Source organism: Coccinella septempunctata, chromosome 5 (genome assembly GCF_907165205.1).
Source record: "Coccinella septempunctata chromosome 5, icCocSept1.1, whole genome shotgun sequence".
Classification (NCBI taxonomy): Eukaryota; Metazoa; Arthropoda; class Insecta; order Coleoptera; family Coccinellidae; genus Coccinella; species Coccinella septempunctata.
The window spans coordinates 2548106-2575213 of record NC_058193.1 but is presented as its reverse complement, the minus strand read 5'-3'; the positions used below and the strand labels follow the sequence as shown (position 1 = coordinate 2575213).

Genomic DNA, 27108 nt, shown 5'->3' with positions numbered 1-27108 from the left:
CATAACTGCCATACACCAAACATCCAAATTATGTTAATTTCTCTCATCAACAATGAAACATAAAGAAATGATTTCAATTTTTTCTGCCAAAGAATAAACCATTTTCACCTTAATTGTTGAAGAAAGTAAGAACCAATAATAATTATTTCTTTGTCAAATGTTGACAATTAACGGTTACCATCGTAACCACAGAATGAATTAGTCAAATAATTGATGATTTCACATAGCATGGTTAGCGGAATGACTGGTACTGTAAGAAATTCAAAATTGAATATCTCGAAAACGCATGAATTAAATGAGAAAAAAATAATACGCTGAATTCAGCATAAAAAGGCCTTTCAAATGAGGTATCACTCACCCTATCTTTCCTATTAAAAATTTAGGGGTGGGTGTTCTAACACTAAGGGTTGAAGCGATATAGTTGTGAATTTGACCTTAAAAGTGGTCCCCCTCGAAACAAAAATCGACGTGTCCGAGCATTTTTTTCGAAATAAATTTATTCCGCCCATTATCTCGTCTGTTTCGTTTTAAAAAGCCCACCCTGTAGGTACTGATATGGTCCAGTTCACCTCAAAATTTAATAAAAGTATAATTTTTTAATCATTCATACAAACAGAAATTAGGAATAAAAATTGAAGAATTTATTGGTTTTTGGAAGGAGAAAGCAAAGTTCTAAGAAGATATTGATGCTAATAGAATAAAATTGGAAGAAAGAACTTTTTTTTTACAGAAGTCGATTGGACATGAACACCTTATTCAGTCTAACAGTGAGAATTTCCAAATTGAATATAAGACAAATCACAAAATAGAACACTAAACCATTGTCAAGGAAGTGTATGGACAAAGTTCTCTAACAAAAAGAAAGTGAATAACACTGAAAAGGACCGTATTTAGAATAGGCTAGTTAATGGTGGTATTCTGCTTTCATCTGTAAGCCAATCTGTAACTTTTCATAAGCTCACAGGAAAATTGCAATTCTGGACGGTTTTTAGTGGTCTGTAGCTTACAGGAATCGGTAACTATTTATATACGATAAGTAAATGTCAATGTCAATGATATAGTTACAGAAACATTTCCAGAGTTGCATTATTAACGAATCTGTCAATCTGACACTTACAGATCGATCTTACGCTACAGATTCGAAAAAATGAAAAGCAGAATACAACCATAAGTCATTGTTGTTGGTTGTTGAATTTTGATCGACTATAAATTGAAATTATTTGTCATGTTGAAATTCTGTGTATAATACACCCAGCGGCGTTGCAACGCAGGTGCAAGAGTGTGCAGTGCACTGGGGCCCTCGAGCTTAGGGGCCCCCCAAGAGGGCTGACCTACAAATTCCGTTTGAAATATCTAAAAAACATTTCATATAGAATTTTTTGAATTTAATTTTTTTCTGTCTACTATTATATGAAAAAATTATAATGAGTATTCATTTCAATTGATTATTTCACTAGAAATTTATTGACATTACATTGAATTTTGAATCATCAAAAATTGCTACGATTGCGTACAGAGATCTCAGTTTTTTTGCCGCTGGTATTACTGAGTGTAATAAAAAACATCTGTTGTCGGCGTTACCGCCCGCTCTCCTTTTGCCACCCGGATTGCACAGATTTTGCACATTTCTTTTCTATTTACATCCCTTTAGTAGGCAATTTGGTTATTTGTAAATTGTTAAATAAGGTTCAAAATCGGAAGAAAAATATTATGCGTCATGTTCACGTTCTGCAGTACTTCTTTCAACTCTCTCGTCGTGAACAGTTCCAAATTTTACAAAAAATTGTCCTGCTTTGGTGCTTCGAGGCTGTGTATTCTTTCCTGATAAGGTATGTATTATTCCGTTTCTTATTTTAATGTGCTAAAAACACATTGATATTACTCTACTTATTATTGACTTTTTGTTTTCAACCCAGCAGGTTTTTGATAATTTTTTCCGCAGCTTAATCGCTTTAAATCTGAAAAACCCATCGTTATGCGAGGCTTGTGTTTTCTGGTTATAAACAGGTATTTACTATTTTTGATGAAGCTCAATATGTGTTCTTGTTTAGGGATTGCTTAAAATGTTGGAATTACTGAAATGTTTTTTGGATTTTTTTTTCAGAAGTTTGGTCATTATATTAGAATTTTTTCCTTCATAGTTTTATTACTTATATCTGTTTTTCAGTATTTCCACATCTATATAAGCTTCAAATTATTGATATACAATATATTATATTTTATTTTGGTTAATCAGGCAGAGAGTAAATATTTTTGCTGTTCTGAGGTTGTGTTAGGGAATTGCAATTATGGATAAAAAAAAGAAACCAAGTGGTGCGTTCAAGCGCAAACAACGCCAGGAAAGAGAAGATAGTAAACAAAAATTACCCAAAATCGACAAATTTCTTATTCAGCCTTCTACAAGTAAAAGTAGTAATGACCTAAATATTTCTATTGATATTGATATTGACCCAGATAGAGATAATGTGAGCTGTGCAGCGCTCTTTGAGAATAAGGTTCTTGCTGAAGAAAATCTGGAAGTTTTGCCGATGAAAATACCGCCGCCGATGGCGCCGATGATTATGTCTGGATGCCACAGGTGAAAGAGGGGAGTTTTGTTTACATCATCATTTTTCGAAAATGCGAATGACTTGGGAAACTTCAAAAACAAAATATTGAGTGCAGATGAAAAACGTCAAATTCTTGATATGGGGCCTCTACAGCCTTCCGGTCCTTTTCCGAAAGACGCCAACCAAAACAGCAGGTGTTTTTCGAAATCATACTACTTTTCAACTCCTAAATATGGATCAGTTCATCGGTTTTGGCTCTGTTATTCTAAAATACTAGACACTGCCTATTGCCAACCCCGCTGAAAATTTTCTTCCCAAAGGAAAAATTTATGGTGTACAGGCATTCGGGATTGGGGACATTCATCAGGAAGAATTAAACAACACAGTTTTTCTAGTGGACATGTGGATGCATGTGCTGTGTATGAACGTTGGAAAAAAAATGATGATGAAATTTGTAAACTTCTTTGCTGGGGTAAGTATGACATCGAATAATCTTCGATTACCCTAACAAAGAATTCTTTAGCTTTGAGAGGACATCGAGAAGACTTAAGTGAGGAAGGGTACCATGGAAATTTTTGTCCGTTGTACAACTTCTCGGCCGATATGATCACATATTGCGGCAAGTATTGGATATGCCCAAAGGTAATTTTTTCAATTGTTGAATTTTCTCTCCAATTAATTTATTCAAAATCATTGTTTCTAGGATCTACAAGATATCTGAGTCCAACAATTCGAAATGAAATGATTGACTGCTTGGGAAGCACGCTTGAAAATCATCTGCTAGAACAAATAAGAGCATCGCCGTTTTTCGCGATCATATTAGATACAACACAGGATATTTCGAATGTATGTAGACCAGTTAAGCATTGTTGTGAGGTATGCTATAATAACTAGATCGGAAAATGGACATCCAGTTGATTCAGAAGTAAGAGAAGTATTTCTAGGCTTTTATGCAGTATTCAAACACGGCGCGTGTGATGAGCGGTGTGTATAATGGTGTACAGAAATAGATTAAAGATATTCAGTCTGATGTGGAGTATGTAATTTAAACTTGGTGGATAATGATGCTGTTAGCAGTTGCCTCGAACTACAGACATTTTTCGCAACGTTACAAGATCTGTATAATTTTTTCGGAAGTAGCATCAAACGTTGGGATTTACTGTCAAAATTCACAAGCGAATCGGACACCACTTTGAAAAAACTAAATCCTACTAAATGGTCCAGTAAGGTCAATACAATTGCGGCAATAAAACTTCGCTTTTTCGATATAATAAAAGCATTATCAGAAATAATTCTCAAGAATTCCAGTAGGGATAAGCGAAGTCATGCAGAAATGATTAAGACAAAAATGTTGAATTTCGAATTCATTTTCCTCTGCGATTTTATGCACCGTATATTGAATGATATCAATTATGCATCTAAAGCTCTACAAAAATGCGACATCAATTTAGACGACGCATGTAGAGCTTTAGAAGACGCGAATACAAAAATGAAAATCTATAGAAATGAATTCGAATCCTACAAATGCAAGGCTAGTGTAACTGCCATTTTATACGGTATAGATCACCATTTCGTAGAAAAAAAGGCAAAAAAAAGTAACAAAAAATTTTGATGAATTAGCTTCTGATCACAGATTTCGAAGTAGGGAAGAAATGTACAAAATCAATATTTTCTTCAATGTAATAGATGAAATAACGTCACAATTAAATGCACGAGTCGAAGGTATGTTTACTGTAAATAAAATTTTCTTTCACCATCATTTTTACTAGATGTAGATGAAAAATCTTTGATACAGAGGTGTGATCAATTTCAACGTAAATATTTCGATATAATAGGATCCAATTTTTCTCTTCAATTCCTCAATGTTCACCACTTTTTTCTACCGGAATTAAATAGATCATGGACAATTCACGAATTTTCTACAAAAATAATGAGGAAGTACGGAATGCTGGAATGCGACTTAACAGAAGTATTCACAGCAATATTACTGTTTCATACAATTCCTGTCACCTCTGCAGAAGCTAAAAGATCATTCAGTAAATTAAAAATAATTAAAAATTAAGGAATTCTATGGGCCAAGCTCGACCGCGACATTTATCGCTAATATTAATAGAGCATAAAGCTGCATCAAATCTAGAATTGACTGAGGTCATAGATTCCTTCTCGAAAAATAAGGCTAGAAAAAGGTTGTAAACAAAACTGGTTTTTGTTTTTAAATACCTAATTCTTGTACATGATATATGAAACATTTATGTAAATAATTTTCGATATTTTATGTGATATTTTTATCCACAATTGAATATTTTGTATGAATAAATAAATAAATCATTCGATTCATTTCATTCAATAACCCAAAACAACATTATACATTCGTGTATTTTCCTCAATAATTGTAGAAGTATTCTTACGAAAGACACTCGTGTCGGGTACATACTTAAAGTAAGTAGCTTGGCAGATGAATAAATTATGATGAAGTGGCTTTGCATCTTTGAAGTATTTATATTACAACTTGATAAAAACAAAATAATTTATTAGGGGGCCCCACCCCTTTTTTTGCACCAGGGCCCTTGACTACCTAGCTACGCCACTGAATACACCAATTGAGAACCCTCTTTGAAAGTATCGGTAAATTCTAAATTGTGACATTTAGACTTAATTTTTTCTAGTTGTGAATTCGTTTCTTTTATTGAGTTTATATTGAAAATTAAAAAAAATCATTGAAATGAAGAAAACGGACCAGAAAAGTACCTAATTAAAATAATCGTGTCTTACTTGGAATATTCCGCAAAATAATGATTTGATCGCTATAAAAGAGTAAAATTTTTACATAGAAACTCTACAGATTCTTTCACAGAATGTCTCAAATTCAATCCAGTGGGGGTATTTCGGTAACAAAAAGAGCACATTATAATTTTTTTTCCTTTGGTTTGGATTTTTCTCAAACGACCGATTACTAACTTAGCCCTCAGATACATGTATACAAAAAACGTTTGTAATAAATTAATTCATATTTGTTCTTCAATTTCTCTATAACTCGCCAGTAAAATACATCATTCATTGTTCTTCAATAATTATCCACAAGACCACAACTTTAGTGATCATAACACTATATCAAATCTCTGATTCAATCAGTATGAACTCAATAAAATCTACCTGTGGCATGAATCCTACTTTTGGACCTGGAACGCCACTTCCCACTGTACCTGGCTTACCTCCAAGGACCCATAGTTCCCCACTGTTGAATTTCTTCCTGCCAACAATACAACTCAATAAAGTTGTTTTACCGCAACCACTAGCACCAAGTAGACCATAGCTGGAAGAAGAAAAGAATGAATCTTATCGAAGTAATAAAAAATCGTTTACTTACATACAACCTCTGGGAACTTTCATACAGAAGTTTTCAAGGATATAATTCTTATCATATGATTTATAGGCGTTCTGAACGGAAATTGCAACATTTTGATGCATCCTTCCTGGAATTATAAAAATTTGTATCAAAAAAAATAATTTTGAAATTATAGCATATCATAGGTTGGGAAAAAAGAAATTCATTATTTTTCAGGCAGATGGCTATAGTGATGGATATCTATCGAACAATTATAAATGTATCTACTAAAACAATTTTCCTGCTATTTCATATTTGGTTCATTTAGTTATAAGTTGAAGGATGTTGAAAATGGAAGTCAACCAATAGATAATTTGGTACATTTAACAGCTTTTCTTCGATAAAGGCGAACATGAGTGACAAGCGGCTTATAGTCTAAATGGTGTTAGTGTTGATAGTTCCAATGTAACAGTCAATTATACATGCAATTCTGGTTTCGGTAGCAATACCATAAATAGGTTGCAACGATCACAAAACAAACTAGTGAAATTCCTATTCAAGTTGCCATTTGATAGACCTACCACATTGCTGTATAGTAGATATCCTATTTTACCTAGACACAAGCTGTATTTACGAGAATCGTACATGTTTGTCTACAAAATCACCAATAATTTTTGAAGAACGGCCTATCAGTGAAAAACAACATCATCCATCAATATGATACAAGAAATAGAGACTGATTCAAGCTGGATAAAAACACAAAAACAAATTGTGGTAGAAGACAGCTATGCCGCTGTAGAACTTAATAACAAATTAGCCAGCACCTTCGGATCTTCCACATCGCTGAGAACATTTCGAGCTAATGTACGAAAACATTTACAGCGGGTTTCATAAAACTTTGATTGTCCGATCAACGATTGGACAGTTACTCGATTTCTAAAACGAAATCGCTGAAACCTTTTCATTTCTGAATTTATTGAAGAAGTAGCCATTGAGAATAATTGAATGAACGTATAAAGATCATAATTTGATGCGGGAATGATATTCTGAAAGATCATGACTAAATTATCGATTGAAGACAAATTGACGTCTATTCGTTAATCAAGCGTTGATTCCCCGATCAATCTTTATGAAACCCGGGGTTTTAGTTGTGTAATTTTATTTTGAATACTAACAAATTCAAACTTGTAAGAAGAAATTTATATAGCAAATTCAATTATATTTTGTTAATATTTCTGTGAGAACAACTGTAAGTATGTTGATTATTATTATATTTTTTTAAACAACTAAAATGGGAAAAGTCAAGAACAGAGTATAAGAAAAACAAAAAGAAATAAACAGGCTTCTCATTCATCCATCTTCTACGACATAGAGAAAAATTTATCCACACTAAATGGTTCACAATGAAGTAACAAACGTTGGATCTCTCCTTTGAATGATTTGTAATTACTACGATTTATTATATATCTGGGAAGTGAATTGAAAAGTTCTATAACTGCATATATAAGTACGTACAATAATTTCTCTCCGTCAATGATAGACTATGCTTATATAGGATATGATATAAGGATATTATTTCTGTTAATGAATGGATCACGCCTTCATAGTAAGGCAGATCAATAATAATAAACGAATTAATTCAGATGTATAACATCCGCAGATAATTAAAACAACAAATGTTACGATCTAAATCGAACTAACAAACTACCATCGCTCGAAGTATTACCAGAAATTTTCATTTCGTCGGCAAAGAGTAGATGGCCATGGTATCGGTCTTAAGGCAAGCGCACATACAACGGCATCGGACGGACGGCATGGATCGGAATAAATTACTTTCAATGGAACTGAATGGAGCAACGCACATATGGGCGGACGGCAGGCATCGCATCGCATCGCATCCGACGGAATTGAGGAACGAGAATTAAATTCCGACCGATGCTTGCTGTGCCGGCCGATCCCGACATATGTGCGATACCAATCGGAGATTGCCGCGGCATCTGCGTCATTTTACAAGTCTCTACATGCAGCGGCTTGTACGGGTAGTCATACGAAATACGAATTCACGGCAAAAGCATGAGTTTTCAGGAGAACTTAATACTGCGCGTACAAAATTATAATGAATTGTAGAGGGTGGGCAAATTTCGATGTTTTAGCACTACAGAAAGCTGCTAAAACATCGAAATTACCCATTTAAAAGTAAACCAGAGGAAATAGACAAAATCTGATACCCCATTCTCGTTCTCTTTTTCCGAGAAACTTACAATAGTAGTAGTGATTTTTGGCCACTTTCTTTTGTTTTCGAGTTATAAGCAAAAATTGGAAAAATGGCGATATCGAAATAAATTTATATCTCCGCTTATACTGATGATAGAGCTCTGAAATCGAAACATTATACAGGCACTTTTTTACGTAGAATCCAGTGGCGTGCTCGCCTTTTTAGCAGGAATTTTAATTACGAAGCTATGATCCAAAGTATGGTTTTTTAAATGGGAACCCTAGTTTTCTGTGCAATTTTTGGAAAGCTTAATTTTTACTGATTTCAAAAATATATAACATCATATGGTTTGTATCAATATAAATGATAAAAAATGGTCAAAAACCTTTTTTCTCAATATTTCTATGGTTTCAACTTTTGATGAGCACAGAAACATATAGCATCGTATGATTACCACTGTCTCCTTCTTTAAGTCTTTTCATTATTATGAAAATTTATTAAATATATCTGATTCAAATTTTGTGAAAATTGGTAAACTGCATAGAAAGAATGACATTGCTGGAAGGAGACGGCTTTTGTTATAGGAAACTCTATTTTTCTGTGCTCGTCTAAATTTAAAACCATAGAAATATTGAGAAAAAAGGTTTTTGACCATTTTCTATTATTTATATTGATACAAACCATAAGATGTTATATATTTTTGAAATCAGTAAAAATTAAGCTTTCAAAAAATTGCACAGAAAACTAGTGTTCCCATTTAAAAAAACAAAACTTTGGATCATAGCTTCGTAATTAAAAATCCTGCTAAAAAGGCGAGCACGCCACTGGATTCTACGTAAAAAAGTGCCTGTATAATGTTTCGATTTCAGAGCTCTATCATCAGTATTAGCGGAGATATAAATTTATTTCGATATCGCCATTTTTCCAATTTTTGCTTATAACTCAAAAACAAAAGAAAGTGGCTAAAAATCACTAGTAACTATTGTAAGTTTCTCAGAAAAAGAGAACGAGAATGGGGTATCCGATTTTGTCTATCTCCTCTGGTTTAAAAGCTGTAGTGCAAAAACATCGAAATTTGCCCACCCTGTACAATTTAAGTGACAGAAATTATAGCAACCATTTTTTTTTCGTCCTTCATCAAGTCCGGAAATAAATGAACATATTCTCCAAAATCCTTCCTTTTTTACATATGTCATGTATCCACATTCGTCTACGATTCCTTCGCTTTTGAAACTCTTCTTCCTCCAGAACGAACGCTGGTTCCTCACCGCAACTAATCTATTCCTCCGGAGTCCGGCGATTCCGATGTTATATGTGCGATACCTTCATAAAAATTCCGCCGCTGCCGTGCCGTTCCTTCCATGCCGTCCGTCCGATGCCGTTGTATGTGCGCTTACCTTTATTTGACCTCGTCAGAGCGTTTCGTTGACGAAGGAGGTCGTCAACGAAACGCTATGAATAAAAGGAGCAGGCAATTCATAGCGTTTCCTTGGGGTGTAGGAGGGAAGGATGCGTTTTATAGCCTCTCCCCTCAAATGCCAACCTCACCTACTCGCGGTGCACCCTGTTCTTACGAACGAGGCTCTGGTGACCGAACATGAGCAGTATAACTCTGTTTTCCACAATTACCTAGCCTAAACATTGAGCTGGAAATGACTCTCAGGATACCTGTGCCACAAGATAATCTAGTTGCAACCGCAACCAAAGTTGCACTGACAGCGTTATCAGTGCAGCTTTAAAACACCTTCTAACGCAGCTCCTACAAAAAGATGGATATGTCGAACAGGACCAAATTTGTATCCGGAAGTAAAATACCCTTCCATTCGGATCTCAGGCCCGGATCTAGGGGGGGCAAGCGGGGCGCTTGCCCGGGCGTCAGCTTAAGGGGGCGCCAAAATCAACCAGACTTTAAATTTTTTTTTAGTTACTCGGAAAAAAATAATTTCCTAGTGCTAAAATCGGAACTGTAGAATTGAAACATGATAAACCATCACTATGCGAAAAATCTTCAAAATCAATGAGGGATCAATTAACTGTATATGTATTATTCAGTCATCTAGGAATGACCGCCACACTTGGGTGAAATAGGTTAAAAGATAGGATATGTCTACAATGTGTCGCAAGCATAGAGCCAGTAATTTCTTTGCCTGGGGAATTACCGACTCATCCCCATTTCATCTGGAACTAAGGCCAAAATTTCCTATTTTTTATGGACCATAACTTAAAAACTAATCCCGAACAAAATTCTGTTCGCATATCTACGCCCTCGATTAAGTAAATACACTAATATTGGTGGAAATCGCAGAGATCGAAAATTTTCCAAATTTTCCATACTGTATGGATTTTTTGAAAAATATTTTCGGTCTCCGATCAAAACCAAATTCGTACTGTACACTAAATACGAGGGCGTAGAACACGAATATGCAAACAGATATTTTTTAAAAATAAAGTTTTCAAGTTATGGTCGATGGAAAATCGGAAATTGTGGACCTTCGCGAAAAAAATTATAAAATCTAAACTGTTAGCGGTAGATGGATGAAGTGTGGTTTTTTCTATTTGCAAAGAACCAATCTATCACAAAAAAATCAGCATATGACTAGTGCTTTTTTTCTGGCTGCTACACCTTCTCAAAGTTCACCAATCTCTTCGAAATTTTGCACTAGAAGTGATTTATTTCTCAAAATACTGATCCTACAAAAAATCAAAATGCATAGGTATTCGTGATATACGACCTACAATTAATAAGTAAAATGACCCAGGTCGATATATGTCGCTGAAAAAAATTAATTTTCGTTCGGAATAATTTCGTTCGTAAAGCGCGGGTAAAAACGATAGGTGAGCGAGAGTTGCAAACGACATTCTTGTAAAAACAAACTTTTTTATTTTTCGAACGATTTCAACCCGAGTCATTTTTTCTACTAATTCGTGATCGAAGATTACGAATAAGCAATCAGATTTTTCCTAAGATGAGTACTTTGGGAAAAAAATAATTTTTAATGGAACAATGAGAAAAAAATATGAGTGATATTTTTTACTAAAGTACTCATTTTAGGAAAAAATCTAATTGCATATTCGTAATCAACGACCTCGATTCAGTGAGAAAAATAACTCTGGTTGAAATCGCGATGACGAATATGCAATTATATGTTTCCTAAGAACCTTAGTGGCGGGGGCGCCATCATGAATTTTTGCCCTGGTCAGAAAAAATCGTAGATCCGGGCCTGTCGGATCTCCGGGGGAGGGTGCCTGAGCGAGTGAATCATTGTACAACTACCAATGAAAAGCACATAGCTTTTGCAGCATGGAACGTCAGAACCTTGCTAGACAACCCCAAAGCCGACCGACCAGAGAGGCGAACTGCTCTAATCGATAAGGAACTGCAACGAACATTCATTGCAATGGTTGCCTTAAGCGAGACGCTTTTCGGACGAAGGTAGCTTGGTAGAACAAGCGTATACTTTTTTCTGGAAGGGCTTGCCGGAAGGCGAATTCAGACAACATGGCGTCGGCTTTGCCATTAGAAACGACTTGGACGCCAAACTAACCGATAATCCAGTTGACATCTCAGAACGTATAATGACCCTACGCTTTCCTGCTGCAAATTAGCAGTTTGTGAACATCATGGGTGCAGTATACTGCACCCACTTTGAACTCCTCTGACAACTAAGGACACTTTCTACTCAACACTCGTTGCTACATTAAGTAAAATCCCAAAACGAGAACGAATTATCCTCCTTATAGAGTTCAACGCCAGAATGGGTAGATGTCAAGACTCAGAACTGTGACCAGGAATAATAGGGAAACACGGCACAGACAGCATCAATTCGAACGGAGAACGTCTACTGGCTCTTTGTGCAGAACACAACCTGTGTATAACGAACATCTATTTTATTACGAAACCCAATTCCAGAGGGACATGGCGCCATCCACGCTCAGGGCATTGGCATACTCTCGGCTATGTGATCGTGAGAAGAAAAGATCTCAAAGAGGTGTTGGTCACTAAACCCAGAGCAGATCTGGAGTGCTGGACTGATCATAGGCTGGTAATCTCAAGAATGAAGATCTCAATGCTCCCAAAATACCAACGCAGGCCAAAGTAACTAAGAGAGCGCCTTCAAATCTCCAAACTACAAAACCCTTCTACAAAGGAAAGCTCCACAGCTGCCGTCAAAGATAGCCTAACACCACCGGATTATGACGACGACATTGAGAGTCATTGGCTTCGCTTCAAATCATCTCTTACAAATTCAGCGAAAGAAATACTGGGCACAGAACGCTACCGAAAATCCCAGACTGATTCGCCGACAGCGAAACTCATATCGCACCCCTTTTGGAGGCAAAACACAAAGCGATGAAAACAGCAATTAACAAACCTGGCGATGTTGCAGCCCAAAAAAGACTTATAAACATGAAACGCGAGGTCCGTCAAGAAATAAGAAAAATCATAAATAGCTGGTGGAAAGAAAAAGCTAGGGAAATACAAGCTTACGCCAATAACCAGGACTACAGGCCTTTTTTCGAAGCTATTAAAACTGTTTATGGTTCAAGCAGAAAAGCTAACTTTCCTATAAGAGATGCTAATGGAGCTATTCTAACTGATGATAGAAAAATTCTCGAAAGATGGAAGGAGCATTAATCATAGTTAGTAGTAAAAATATTCTTCCTAACTTATGTGAAAAAGTATCACTTTCCACACTTGTTAGGAAAATAACTATATTATGACAAACCGGTGTATAGGGGTTTATGGAATGCGTTGAGAAGTTTGATGGCATGTAACCTGAATGGGATAGAGAAAAGTTGAAAGATGTGTAGCAGAATGACTCTTATTTTAAGGGGTTGGGTGGGTTTGAAAATTTCAAAAAATCGATTTTATTTTTTGTCTCATTAAATAGTACAATTTGTTAAAACTATCCTCCTTAAATTTCAAATAATAAAATTCTAAGAGAGACCCTTGGGAAGTTCCGCAGCTGTGTTGTTGGTCGGTCTTTCCCACCTTTTTTTTTACAATTCAAAGGAACTCTGAAGCCCGTTTGTAACAGCCGAGAATTCTCTGGAAAATTCTCTACCAAATTTTGGTAAGAAAACGGCAGAGATTAGGCCTGTTCCGATATTGCTGGTTTTACTGGCCCGCAATCGAATAACAATAGAACTCGAACGACTGGGCCAATAGGCATCGTCTCTAAAATACTGACAGTACTGTTCAGGAATATCGGAACAGACGGATTATTTTCAAAATAATATTTTGTATGCAACTGAACAGTGAATTCTACCGAAAGTGCGTATGTAACGGTAAAGAATTCACGGCGCATGGAATGTCGGGTAAATTTTCTAGAGAATTCTCGGCTGATGCAAACAGGCTTATCATGATAATGGTTTTGCTTTTCATCTGTACGTTACAAATCTGTAGCGTACTATCAATCTGTCAGTGACCGATTGATAAATTCGAAAATAATAAAATTCTGGAAATGTTCCTGTAACTATCTTCTTACACGGTGTAACTTTTGAACTACTTATCGTAAATAAATACGGATTCCTGTAAGCTACTACAGATCACTAAAAACGTCCAGAATTGCTATCTTCCTGTACGCTTATGAAAAGTTACAGATTGGCTTACAGATGAAAGCAGAATACCACCATTAGTGTGCCCGAATTGATGATTGTTTTTTATGTTAAAAAAATTATTTCTATTTGCATGTTATTTCAAATTAAAACTTTGAACGCGTTTATCTCAAAACTCAAAGTTTCAAGTCTGTGGACATGATTTCTCGAAAAGTTATGAAGCGATTTTGTTCAAATTTCGTACACATGTTTGAAACAACATTATCTAGTCAGTAAACGAAGGATTTTTTTCTTTTCAATTACAACTGATTTTTTCGAGCCAATACATGGCGAAAATTCGTTAAAAAAAATGTGCTTTTTTGTTCAAAGTCAATTTCGATTATAATCTTTGATTCTAATGATATATCCGTTCAGAGAGTTGTCTCTGTATCCGTGTACGTTAACAAGTTCGTCGTTACTGATCTCTTATGTATGAAGCCATGCTGCTCATCTACTAATATATTCTTGAAAGAAGGTGAGATTTTATTGGCTATTAAGCCATCAAACAATTTAGGAATATATGAAGATTTGCATATCCGCCTATAATTTTTTATTTCATTTTTGTTACCCGATTTGAAAACTGTTATTATATAATTTTGTTTCCACTGACGTGGGAATATGCCCGATCTCATTGAGAGATTGAATAGTTTCCATAAGGGAAATTCCAAACTGTCACTAAAACGTTTCAGAAATACAGGTGGTTCGAACATTCCTGTCGTTTAATGATTGTAGTCCGTACATTACCTCCACAACATCGAAAAAGCAATTATACGCCTCAACAGTATGTCGGTATTCGATGCTTACGTCTCTAGTCTCGGGTTTCAAAAAGCTTGATCGGGGAATCAACACTAGATTGATGAAAAGAAGTCAATTTATTTTCAATCCAAAATTCAGTCATGATCATTCAGAATATCATTCTCGCATCAAATTATGATGTTCATAATAATATGTCCATTCGATTATTCTCAATTGCTACTTCTTCAATATTAGCAGAAATGAAAAGGCTTCAGTGATTTGGTTTTAGTAATCGAGTGACTGTCAAATCGTTGATCGGACAATCAAAGTTTTATGAAACCCGCCGTAGGATTATTTGGCTTGAAAACCTTTGAAAAATTATTTTTAAAGATGTTCGCCATTTCTCTAGGATTACTGGAAATTCTGTCGTCTAAGTAATTTGTGGAAAAGAAATCTTCATGTCTGCTCCAAATTTTCTTTATTAAAAACGCAACATATGTTTCGACCCCACAAAAAAAAGGGGTATCTTCAGGCATATGTTGAAAATTTTTCAATCAAAATTATTCGCCAAGAAAGGTCAAATATCCTATATTTCACACCTCCAACGAATAAGATGGATAAGAGTTTTGTTAAGTACATTGTGTTGGGAATATAGTTATTTTATTTGATATCGTTTACGAATTTCCAAAAGTATTTAGAATTTTCATGAACAGATTCTTCTACTGTCTGTGGATATATCTAGTCGTTATAACAAGCTTGGCTTTTAATTCTACATTTATTTCTTATTGTGGCAAAATAATTATACTTAATCATCATCTTTGTGGGATTGTTTAAATCTTGTATGGATTGTCTTTTTTCTCGAAATCAATTTCTTCAGACCATCGGAAAACCAATTTGGAAAGTAACTCAATGTTTTCACTCTTTTAGGAAAACGCTCGTTTATAATTCGAACAATGACATCATAGAATACTTGGTTCTATTTCATCGTTAATTATTATCAAATTCCAATCGGTTCTAGTTAAGGTTGTCAAAATATCATGTTTCTGAATTGATGCGAAAGTTTTCAATGAGTTATTCTTAGCAAAAATTAAGGGGGATCTTTTATATAACTTTTTGTTCAACACCCTTTTCCCTCCAAGTTACAGCCCTTTAAAAAAATTGTTTTTATTCAAAATATCCAAAAATTTTGAAGAATGAAATTTGGTAGATAACTGATGCTAATAAAATGGCAGTTTTTGAGTATTTTTGTATGTAATCACAAGGGGCTGAAAAAAACAACCCCAATAATATTTGGCATCAGAACTTTTCAATGCGCCTATATTTTCCTATTTAAAGAATTGATTTGAAAAGACAGACTCAATCTGCAACTTTTTTATGTATTGAATTTTTATCATAAAGTTGTTAGTTTGATCACGAAAAATAAAATACCTTTTCTCCATAAACTAAGAGAGGTTATCATTTATTAAAAAAAAAATAAAGTAAACTGCTGTCAAATGAAGTCATGACAATTAGTTTTATTAGAAGAATTTCATTCTTCTAAATTTTTCCAAAGTGGATATATTAAATAAAAACAATTATTTTTACCTAATGTGGGCTGCAACTTCGAATAAAAGGGTGTTGCACAAAAAGTTATATGAAAGACCCTCCTTAATTTTCGCTAAAGAATCACTCTCTGAAATCTTCCGCATCAATTCAGAAACACCCTGTATAGCACATTTTGTTTTGTCCTACTTTTACCCGGCATATTATCAAAGCATAAGGCAGGATGGTGAGGGTCGCATCTTACCAACTCATCATCCGCCCTAAATACTTGGACGTCTTGGAAAGATACAAATATTAAATCTGAAAGATTGTTGTTTACATTTTTTATTTGATTGATCTGGTTGACGTTAAGCATTGCCATTGTATTACTTATGATGAATTCTTTTCTTGACATAACACATGTGTGATCATTTATTTCATCGTTCCAACATTCGCCTGGTGAATTAAAGTTACCGCAGCATATCATCAGTTTTACTTCATTATAATTGTCAACTATTTCCTCAGGTTCATTTGTATAATTTTCAAATAACATATCATTTGAATTAGGTGGATATATATATACAGGGTATTCTAAATTAAGTCAGCACCATTGCCAACTCCGTTATTATTGATACTACAAATTCGGGTAAATGGGCAAACTAGTAGCATTTTTAATGGCCTTCCCGATGCCGAAAACAAAAACAAGTCGCGTTTTCGAAATACTTTATAAAATATTATTTTATCATGCATTTCGAATCGTATCAACATTCTCAAAAACAAAGCTCATCACCCTTATTCTTCCTTAAAGTTGAAAATAAGCGACTTATGTGAAACTATTCATTCATTCACTAGTACAAAAAATTTCTGTGTTTTAGCGAACAAAATGTCATGATTTTGCAAACACCTGAGATAGAAGGATTGCCATCCAAATTCAAGTGATTCCAACAAAGTATTATATGAAATATAAGTCCAAGGATACCTCAGTGGCGAACGATAGCTGTTGTTATGGCTGTGCGACACATGAAACCATCTAGCACATCACCGAGGGATGCCAGAAGTTCGCAGGCATGTAGTACAAGTAGAGACATGATGCTGCCAGGATTTTACATCGAGAATTGGTAAAAAAATACCATCTTTTGAGCTCAAATAAGATTCCTTCTTCAATTACCACACAGATTCTGTATTGGAAAACGATCATCACAATCCAACGACCTGTCAAAATATTTCAATAAGGCGGCTGGTTGGCAAACAACGTTTGTTAACCTTTCCTAATTTAGAACTTTTGGAAGTTTTTTCTGAATATTTGACATTGATTGGTGTTAAATATCGTTTAGTTTTTTTGAAATATATGAATAGTGAATAGTGGGAACTAAGTTTCATTCCGAAAGAAAAATGTCTGCAACATAACTTTTTTTCGTATACCTACTGTGACAAAATTTGTGCATTACCCAGATATTATCGAAGTAGATATATGGGGTTAGCAGCTCAAGATAGAAGATCTAACTGAATCAATTATTAGGAACCAAGGAGTATGTAGCAGACATTTCATAACGGGTAGGTACCTAAGAAGAATATCTATGTGTCTGTATTCATATACCTATAAGTGAAACTTAATATACAGTGATTTTTTGCGAATACTTTTTTATAAAGGTATAACTTACTAAAAATATGTAAAATTTTCTATTCATTTTTCAGTGTAACGAAGGAAGTGTCTGGGTGATACAGAGCAAGCAGGGCAAAGCAGATTGAGAGGCTGTGCTGAACAAACAGACTTGACAATGACCATGTTCAGTACACAAGTTGAACAGCTCAACTTTGCCACCAGAAAAATTGAAGACTTAGAAAAGAAAGTTGAAAACACTCCTCGGTAACTAAAATGGACAATATCAATAATGTATTTTTGTGGAAGTGTTATTGTGGGTTCGACCATAAATTCATCAAAGCAGCTATGCAGCTATTTTTCCAGAAATAGAACCTCACATTTCATCAACATCAACAACAGTACCGAGTCCTATATCAATCAAATGTTATTCACATTAGTAAAATTGATGTGTGTTTGAATAATAAAAATATTTGAGAGAAACTCAATTGTGTTGATCTGCATTTATTTACTATACCTACTAAAAACATATACATGGATATATAAATTTTATTGTACTTCAGTAATTAATGAATACAGTGCAAATATGTTTGCATGATTTATTTCCATTAATCAAATCGAACGATACTTGCACCAAAATGGTAACATTCAATGAAGCAATTATAGAGAATAACATTTTGATTACTTGACAGAAGGTCCTACATAATGAAAAGGATCCACACAAGTTTTGTTAAAAACAAAAACAACGAAGAGAATAAGGTGAAAAAACACCAATGATGTTATGCTCAGAACTTATGAAACCCATAAATATTGAATTTCAATTCATGCAAGGCAAAAAAAACATTTTCTAAATTATATATTGAATGAATTGAAACGTGACCTTAGTGTATACACATTATCTATAATGATATTCACCATTTTTTTAAGAAATTCAAGTGAAACACAAATCTCTGTTTGCCAACCAGGCGCCATATTGACAGTTGAAAGTCACGTGGTTTGGATTCCCAAATTGGGATTGCACGGTTCTCACAGACTGGAAAATAACACACGATAGACCTAACCTCAAAATACTGGAAAAAGATGAGAATATAGCACTATTCATAACGAGGGCCCGACTCAGATGGAGTGGCCACATTCTGAGGATGCAAGACTCCCCAAAATAGCTCTGTATGGCGAATTGGCAGAGGGCGCCCGGAAACCAGGAGGCCAGTATAAACGGTTTAAGGATACACTACATCAATCCCTAAAATCAGATAATGCCAATCATAACTGGGAACAACTAGCGTTAGACTGGTCACAGTGGAGATCTATAGTGCACAGTTATAATGGAGACTCGAGAAGGATACAGCGGCGGCCAGATCTGGTTGGTGACTATCCATGCCCGGGGTGTGGAAGGATCTGTAGGTCACGGTTGGATCTCTTCAGTCACAGAAGGGCTCACAGTCGCAATTAGCCCCAAGAAATTATAAGCCTGTTCTTTTTTTTTGTCTTTTTGTGGAGAAATTCCCGTTAACGGGATACAGCAATGAATGAATGAATTCATCGACGTAGCGATTCCAAATAACAATAACCTACTAGATAAGCACATCAAAAGATTTCGAAATACAGAGTATAACGACGCCAGCGTTACCTCGGGTATCTCGAGCGCCAGCTATTCTTAGCAAATCTAACCTGGTTGCTTCGAGTCGAAGACAAGGTTTCGTGTTATCTGGGGTGTTAGCGATGACCAGTAAAAGTCAAAATCAGTGTTAAAAATTTTATTCGTTGACACAAGAGGCACTAATTATAAATTCAGTGGAGTGAAAGCGCAATACACTGGGTGGAATAAATACATGCCACTTTACAGAACTAAGGTGTTTAAATACAACTAGTAATGCAAAGGTGGTGAATTCACGGAATGAATCGGAAAGAAAGAGAATGGGCGGATCCGATATCATTGGCGCCACGTGTGTTACGGATTCTTTCGCCAGCCAGAACCAAAGATACCCTTAAAGGTAAATGGAGTAGGGGCTCATTTCCAAAACAACGGGATTGTAGGTTGGGAGGAAAAAAGAACGCGGTTGGGAAATGATTCTCTACTCTGTTTTCTGTTTCCAACGTGTTTTCACTTCGGACAGAAATCGTACTTCCAGCGAAGAGAAACTCAGGAGGAGAACTCTGGTTTCTGTCTCTAACATGTTTTCACTCCAGCCAAAAGTGGTTGAACTAGGAAGGATAAAGGGGTTGAAACTGAGGTTCCTAAATAGTGTACGGAGTGCTGTCTTACCTCTGGGTTCGGTATAGGGAAGTTTCGAGTGTTTGCTCTGGCACTAGCAACTTGGCGCGAGGTTAAACTCACGGTGTCAACCTCAACTCAAACTCTAAGAACAAAAAAATAAGAAAAAGGAATGAAAACCAGGCCTAATACGTTAGACATAAATAAGGACTTAAAATAATCGCAGCTCCACACAGACTTAATCAGAATTCAGAATTAATTGACCTGCTGCCTGCTGGGGACATCTTCTTTCATAACCACCGGTGGGGAGTGGAAACGGAAGGTGCCGAAAATCAACAAAATTCGCGTTTTTCTGAATTGGAAGGAATAATAAGCGGCCCGAAATGGTTTCCAACGATATCGGAATCCTGAATTAAAAATATGAAGTGTTTCAACCCAAACAACACACACACATATTTAAAACATTTTATAGACCATAGCTCATAGACTTAGATGATCTATAAAACATCAGAAAGTATCGAACCTTTAAAACCTAGATTCGACGGAAAAATGTCCGCGAGATTTACGTTGAAAAGTATCACTTCTTTAGACGTCTATTCGACGTAATTCTAATTATCTCTATAACAAGTACGATTTCTGATATTCTCGAGATTATCCTGATTTGGTATTTTGTTTGATATATAATAGACGTTTGAGGATGTACTTTATTAATATCATTCTATAACGTTTATATACCATTAGATTTTTGACATTTTTCTTCGATCAAAAATCTGATAATATATAGATGATCTGAAAAACATGGACAATCAGGACATCTAAATCATGTAGCACCAAAGATCTTCTTTAGACTTTGGAGCATTGTCTTTTTCGTTGAAGAAATCGGATGTCTATTAGAGGAAAGATTATTTATTGAAAAAGTGGTGTTAGTATTCACCTATTTTAGATGATCGAAGATGAACGTTTGTTAGATATTTCTAGAATGACCTTGTATTGTATGTACAGTTTTTGTCTTCTAATTGTTGTCAACTTTGGAATTATATTAGGATAATTAAAAAAACGTGGTATTAATGACCTCTCAACTAGACATATTTAGTTCACAAGATATGTTTCGAAGAAGGGTCCATGTGAAAGAAAATGGACGTTCCATAGATTCAAGATCCACATCTTCGAATCATATCTATAAAATCTGACCACTTGAGAATCTATAAATTAGTGATGGGCGAGTTCATATTTATACGGAATGGTTGACAGTTCGTATGGGAGTTGGAAGAGAAAAACAGGTTCTGATGAATAAATATATTTATAATAAAGAAAAACAAAAATAAATATTATTCAAAAACATAACACATAATTCATAAAATTGGAAAAAACATAATATAAATAGATGAAATTATTGTCTATTTGTTTTTATTCCTCTCATATTCGTACCGTTGGCTAGTCGTAACCAGTCTTGAATGGCCCCCGTTTTATGACAGCATCATTTAAGTCTGCTGGCGTTTCACTTTCGAAGAGAACATATACAGCCTCTGGAAGCAACATAAATTACAAATAGCTAAATGTTTTTTCATTGAATATCAATTACAAGTTGAGAAAATATGCAAAAATTAATCTTTTGAAGAAAAGAAAGCGATGAACCAAAACCTGGAGATACAAATTATAAATCAATAGGATTCAATTTCGGTACTCTTTTGATACCCTGTAGTATTTTTTAGAAATGAAAAACGCTGCTCTAATGAACTCCTATGGATTAATTGATACAGAATTTTCAATTCGAACATCGAAATACGAAAAAACATTCGAATTCTTAAATGATCTAAAAAACATCTAAACATTCCCTCGAAGATTTCAAACTCCGTATATTCAATTATTCGTCAAATTTCAGATTGAATCCTGTTTTGTTAGTACTTATAGTAAGGGTTACATTATTCAGCAAGAGTTTCATGAGTGAAGTGATTCAAAATTCACTTCTGAATCAATGTCTAGAAGATGTCTATCAATAGACTTTTTCAGATAACCCTCTTCACCAAGTAAATTCTACATAGAAATAGAAAATGCTGCTGTATAATGAACTCCTATGGATTAATTGATACAAAATTTGCAATTCGAACATCGAAATACGAAAAAATAATATTCGAATTCTTAAATGATCTAAAAAACATCTAAACATTTCCTCGAAGATTTCAAACTCTGTATATTCGATTATTCGTCAAATTTCAGATTGATATTCCTCAGAGGAGCGCATTTTAGATATAACATATACCATTAATAGTACCTATCTAACAAAATAGTATTGTCAATGGTTATCTAAAAAATATCATTTAATAGACTTTATTAGACGATTGATCTACGAAATATATTTCTATTTTAAATCTACGTATATTTCAATTTATTGTAGCCAAAAATTCAGGTAAGTATTTGAAAACGATAACTGGATATCATTTTTAACAGAGAGCACAAATCCAAACTAATACCATATCGAAGTAAATAGTATTTTCCTATGTTCAAGCAATTTGATTAATGTCTGAAGGGATTACCTGCTGTAACTACCCTAAGTAGAAATTGCACTCACCTTGTTCAATTATTACAGCACAAATCACTAATCAAAAAACGAACACAATCACTAGCCGACTTGACCTTCTTACAAAGAAGGGTTGTATATACTAACGGAAATGTTGAATGTTCAAGTACAAATGGCTATGCACTATGAACTTTATAACTCTATTGGCCCATGGCCGGTTCGCGGCTTCTTGCGAATTGCGATAAGGCCTGGCGCAGACATGCAACTTTTCAGTTTTGCAACTGTTTAGTTGCAGAAGTGAGTACAATGCATTTATATGGGGCCCCGCACACATGCAACTAAATAGTTGCAGCGATTGCCTTTGTGTGCGCCCTCGAACCGCTTGCAATCAAACTGTTGCGCAACTGAAAAGTTGCATGTCTGCGGCAGGCCTAAGAGTTCGCCACCAAGCGATCCAACCCGATCGTAGTTCTTGTCTAGCCCTTTTCATCGCATATCTCTCGATCGGATACCTTCAACCAAACATCTATTTTCTGCAAACTCGGAAAAATATCCTTTTTCCTCAAGACTCTCAAGAGTATCTTGGGTTTATCAATAGTTTCGTTCGAAAGTTCATTTTTAACATATTGAATTTAGGTGTCAATCATTCTTCACCATTATCGTTTTTGAAACAGGTACCAATATTCATACTCGATTCTTCTTCTTATACGACATATTTGGGACACTTCGAATCGTTAAGTTTAAAGACGATCTAGCAATGACGAATCTAGAAGAAATTTATTTGTTCGCTGTTTTTCGACCATTTTACTTAGATGTTTTATATATGTAATCTAGGCGTCTAAACAAAGTCAGATATTGATGTGTCATATCGATATAGTATATGATATCTATTTCCCGTCTGAAAATTAATTTCATCATGATTATAAAATTAAGATATCCAATAAACGTTTTTTCAATATATGGTCTTCTTTGAAGATATTAATCGACATATTTGGTACAATTTGAATTCTAATGTTCATAGACGATACAAAATGATATATCTGAAAGATATTCATCTGGTCACTGGTTTTCGACCATTTTAGTTAGATGTTCTCTATATGTAATCTAGATGTCTTAATAAAGTCAGATATTGATGTCTAATATTGGAATGGTATATCATATCTATTAGTTTTCTGCCCAGTGATTCTTTCGCGATTAATACAATTAGATATTAGATAAACCTTTTTTAGATGTATATTTGGAAACCAATCCATTTTCAGATATCTTACGGACATAAGAATTTTGCCAGGCATAAGACTAGACATCTAAAAGATATTTCAAAAACATCATTCATAGAAAACGTCTTATTTGGATAATCTAATTTTGATCATAACTCAGAGCAAGATCATTTTAGATCCCTTTTGACATAAATGGGATGTCATTTAGACGGAAGTGTGTTGTTTGGGAATTCACGAAACCAGTATTTCTAAGTGTCAAGTATAAATAGATTCAAGACATTGAAAACAACTTGAAAATGGGAGCCTTGCATGCTCAAGATGCTAAGTTCTTCATTTTCAAAAAACTAAATACCAACTTTCACTCGTGGCGCGCCATCTATACCAATATTCAATCAGTCTGCTCTAAATATCTGGAACTGAAGAGTTTTGCCATGGTCGAATAACCTGATTTTATTCTTCTGTCTGAAAACTGGCTTCACGATGCAATAACTAACGACATCATTGCTTTTCCCGGATACTCAGTCTTCAGGCAGGACTCCTAACCAATGGTGGTTATGGAGGAGTGTGCATCTATCCGCAATGCTATACTTGACCAGTTTTCCGCAACTTCATTTGTCGACGACTTTCCAGGCGTAGATAACATATTTCTTGATTTTGCTATCGCTAATAACTTTTTCTTCACTATTGGTTGTGTCTACAGGCCTCGACCAACAGTTTATGATTCAGGCTTTGCCGAATATTTGAGAGGTCTAATTGCCAGATATTCGCTTGTCCCTGTAATAAATCGGAATAAGAAATTCGAATTAATTTGGGATAATTGAAACGAGGTATCGCTTCATACATTGTTGCAGCCGTGCTGCAGAGGCGATTTTAGTTGGAAATACGATACTCTGAGGCGCTTGAGATCAGACGGTATTAAGTCGTGGGAATTTAAATAATAATCAGTTCAATAAGAGTTGAAAGAGTTAGTGTTGCTCAGTCAGAAAATCGGCAGATATTCATACCCTACGTTTTCAGAGAGCAACCGGCGATCGGCGGCCTATGTAATTGATTCCAATATCCGGTGATAGGGACTTCGGAACAAATGAAAATGGTTAGTTATGTAGATTAAGAAAGATTTATCAGTTTGGAGACCCTGAGAGGAAGACAGTTCTCAGAATGCGAAGTAGCCGAAATTTTCTTGTAACCGCCGAGCCTGGGAACGCTGATTTTTCAACTCAGCAAGAATGATCGTCCAATGAATTCGATTTTGGGACGTTTTGGTACCACCCATAGGGTGGGAGAGAAAGACCGGGAAAAAAGTACCTCGGAAAAAGTTAGTCAGTCGGTCCGGGGACGTGATCTGTAAAATATCGAAAAATATACCCCTTCGAGTCGGTACGGAATAGTAGAGGAATTATAAGTTTTTTTGTAGAGTCAGTCATTAAGGAAAGGGTATAGGGACTTAGAATAATCAGGTTGGCACGAAGTAAGAGAAAAAAACTAGAGGTAGATCACGGATTAGAATCGAAGACTCGGTCGGCTCATAAATTTGGATAAGTTGCGTATAAAAAAAAGGCCAGTCCTTTGTTTTGTTGGTATAGGAACGGAATATCGGGAATTAGTAAAGTAGTAGTCGAGGAGTGATCGCTTATTTCGATTTGTAGTAAGACTAGATATAAAATTGTGCTGAAATTTTGGTTAGGGAAACTCAAAGCGAAAAACGTTTGCGACGAAAAAGTGCGGGAAGTTCGGTTAAGTGTAAAGAATTCGCCGATTGGTGCGGGTAAAGTCTGGTGTCGAAAAGTTCTTCATCGGCAGCGTCAGACAAACAGTACTCGCAGAAAAAGGTAGAAAGTTCCAATTTTTTTATTCGTCCAGAGTCTTCAAGCTCCTCTAAAATTCATTGATTAAGTATTGATTAATATTGCGCGCTAAGTTGGGAAGTTGAATTTTAACCCAAGATTTTTGGTAACGAAAATATGTTTTATTGTTTTGCGCTTATTTGCATATGTTTAAGAAATTGAAGATTTTTGTTGGTCGTTTTCGACCGAGTACGTATTTGTAGAGAAGCTCAAATTTTATTTTCCAATAGATTTATTTGTTAAAGTTTTTCATGAGTTTCATTTAAACTTCTCCCCAGAAAAAAATATCAACTTCAAGACCTGTCCTTCGTGCGACGGGCCGGATCCACATTTTTTCCCCTTTCGAGGGCATTCGATTTGTGTATTTAACATCTAAAAATAATCACCCCATGACCAGTGGAAAGCCGCTCTTCCATTGTTCAAGATACGGGATGCATTTATTACACCCCTCTCATCTACCGTAGGTTGTCGCACCTCGTCTGAACTGTACTTACAACCTTTTCGTACCTCTGCCTATTCACAGCTCAATCAAAACCCCTCTCACTTAGACCTCATTCTTGTGAGCGGCACTGATCTAGTTTCGGACATACAGTATCTTCCTCCTTTCGGCAAATCAGACCATGTCATATTACTCTCCGAGCTTCAGCTGACTATACCCACCTGTTTGAGTAAAAAAAGGAGTTAATCAAAGTTATAGACTACCAAACCTTCAACACCGTCCTTGGCGACATAGATTGGGAAATCCTGTTCACCCCGGGCATCACTGTGGAGGAAATGTGGGACGTATTCTTGAGTGCCTTGATGGAGGCCGTAGACAGGTGCAGTACCATGAATTAACCGGGAAATACTAAAGATGATTATGCATAAAAAGTCGATATGGCAAAAGTATACTCGGCACAAGCTACATCTAGACTACATTGCACACTGAAATTACAACAATCATCTGTCGAACGTTCAACGGGAAGCCAAAAAAGAAACTAAAGAGGGGAATTGCTAGCTCCTACAACTGTATGAAATTCTTCAAATATCCAAGATCACCTTTATGCTGCAAAGTTAAGACACCGTTACTTCGCAACAGCCATGGCATTGTATAAAGACAACGGAGCGCAAGTACATGGGAAACGCAAAATACCTTCTACTCCGAGAAGAAGTACACTGGGTACACCAGGAATCCAACCGACGACAAGAAGCCGATAGATATCAGGGAGCCAAGGAGCGTCCCGGACCCCACCATCAGCCTGAAAACCCGGAAAGGCCACCACAGAGCTTAATCCTTTTGATATCTGAGATATCTGTGATTCGTGATTGTGTGAAAGCCGCAAGGCTTAAGTCATAATAAAAATAATAATATTTATTTAGAAAATTCTACATACATGTATAGGTACTATAACAAAATGTGATGAGAACGAAATATTAGTAAAACTAAAATAAATTACTGAAAAAAGCCGAAGTAAAGAAATTATATCAATTCTTTCTGCCAATGGTTAAACTGAAGAATTTATGCTTGACTCCTCAGACAAAATGTAAGAGTCTGATTCGTTTACAATTTCTTCCTGATAACTAGTGACCATAAATAGAGCCTCAATTTCTTAAATCATCAAAAGACCACTACTCAAATTCGACCGAAATAGCATTGGACTCAATGGAGGGAAAAGTTTGTGTGTCCAACGATACTGACGGTCAGTTGATTTTGGCACTTAGTTAAGTACCCTGTTAAATATTATTGTCGAAATCATAGAAGTATTTAGTGAAAATTTGATTGATTCACACA

At 35.4% G+C, this 27108-nt stretch overlaps 1 protein-coding gene across 1 annotated transcript in view; it reads right to left on the bottom strand.

Moving 5' to 3' along the window:
- The window catches only part of LOC123312746 (ABC transporter G family member 20-like), a 102448-nt gene that overhangs the window by 52454 nt on the left and 22886 nt on the right, over positions 1 to 27108 (bottom strand). The window contains exons 2-3 of the mRNA XM_044897214.1: positions 5917 to 6022; positions 5703 to 5862 (exon numbers count right to left, since the gene is read on the bottom strand). Of these exons, the coding sequence (XP_044753149.1) occupies positions 5703 to 5862; positions 5917 to 6017 (261 nt within the window). The 5' untranslated portion in view covers positions 6018 to 6022. The remainder of the gene's footprint in view (positions 1 to 5702; positions 5863 to 5916; positions 6023 to 27108) is intronic.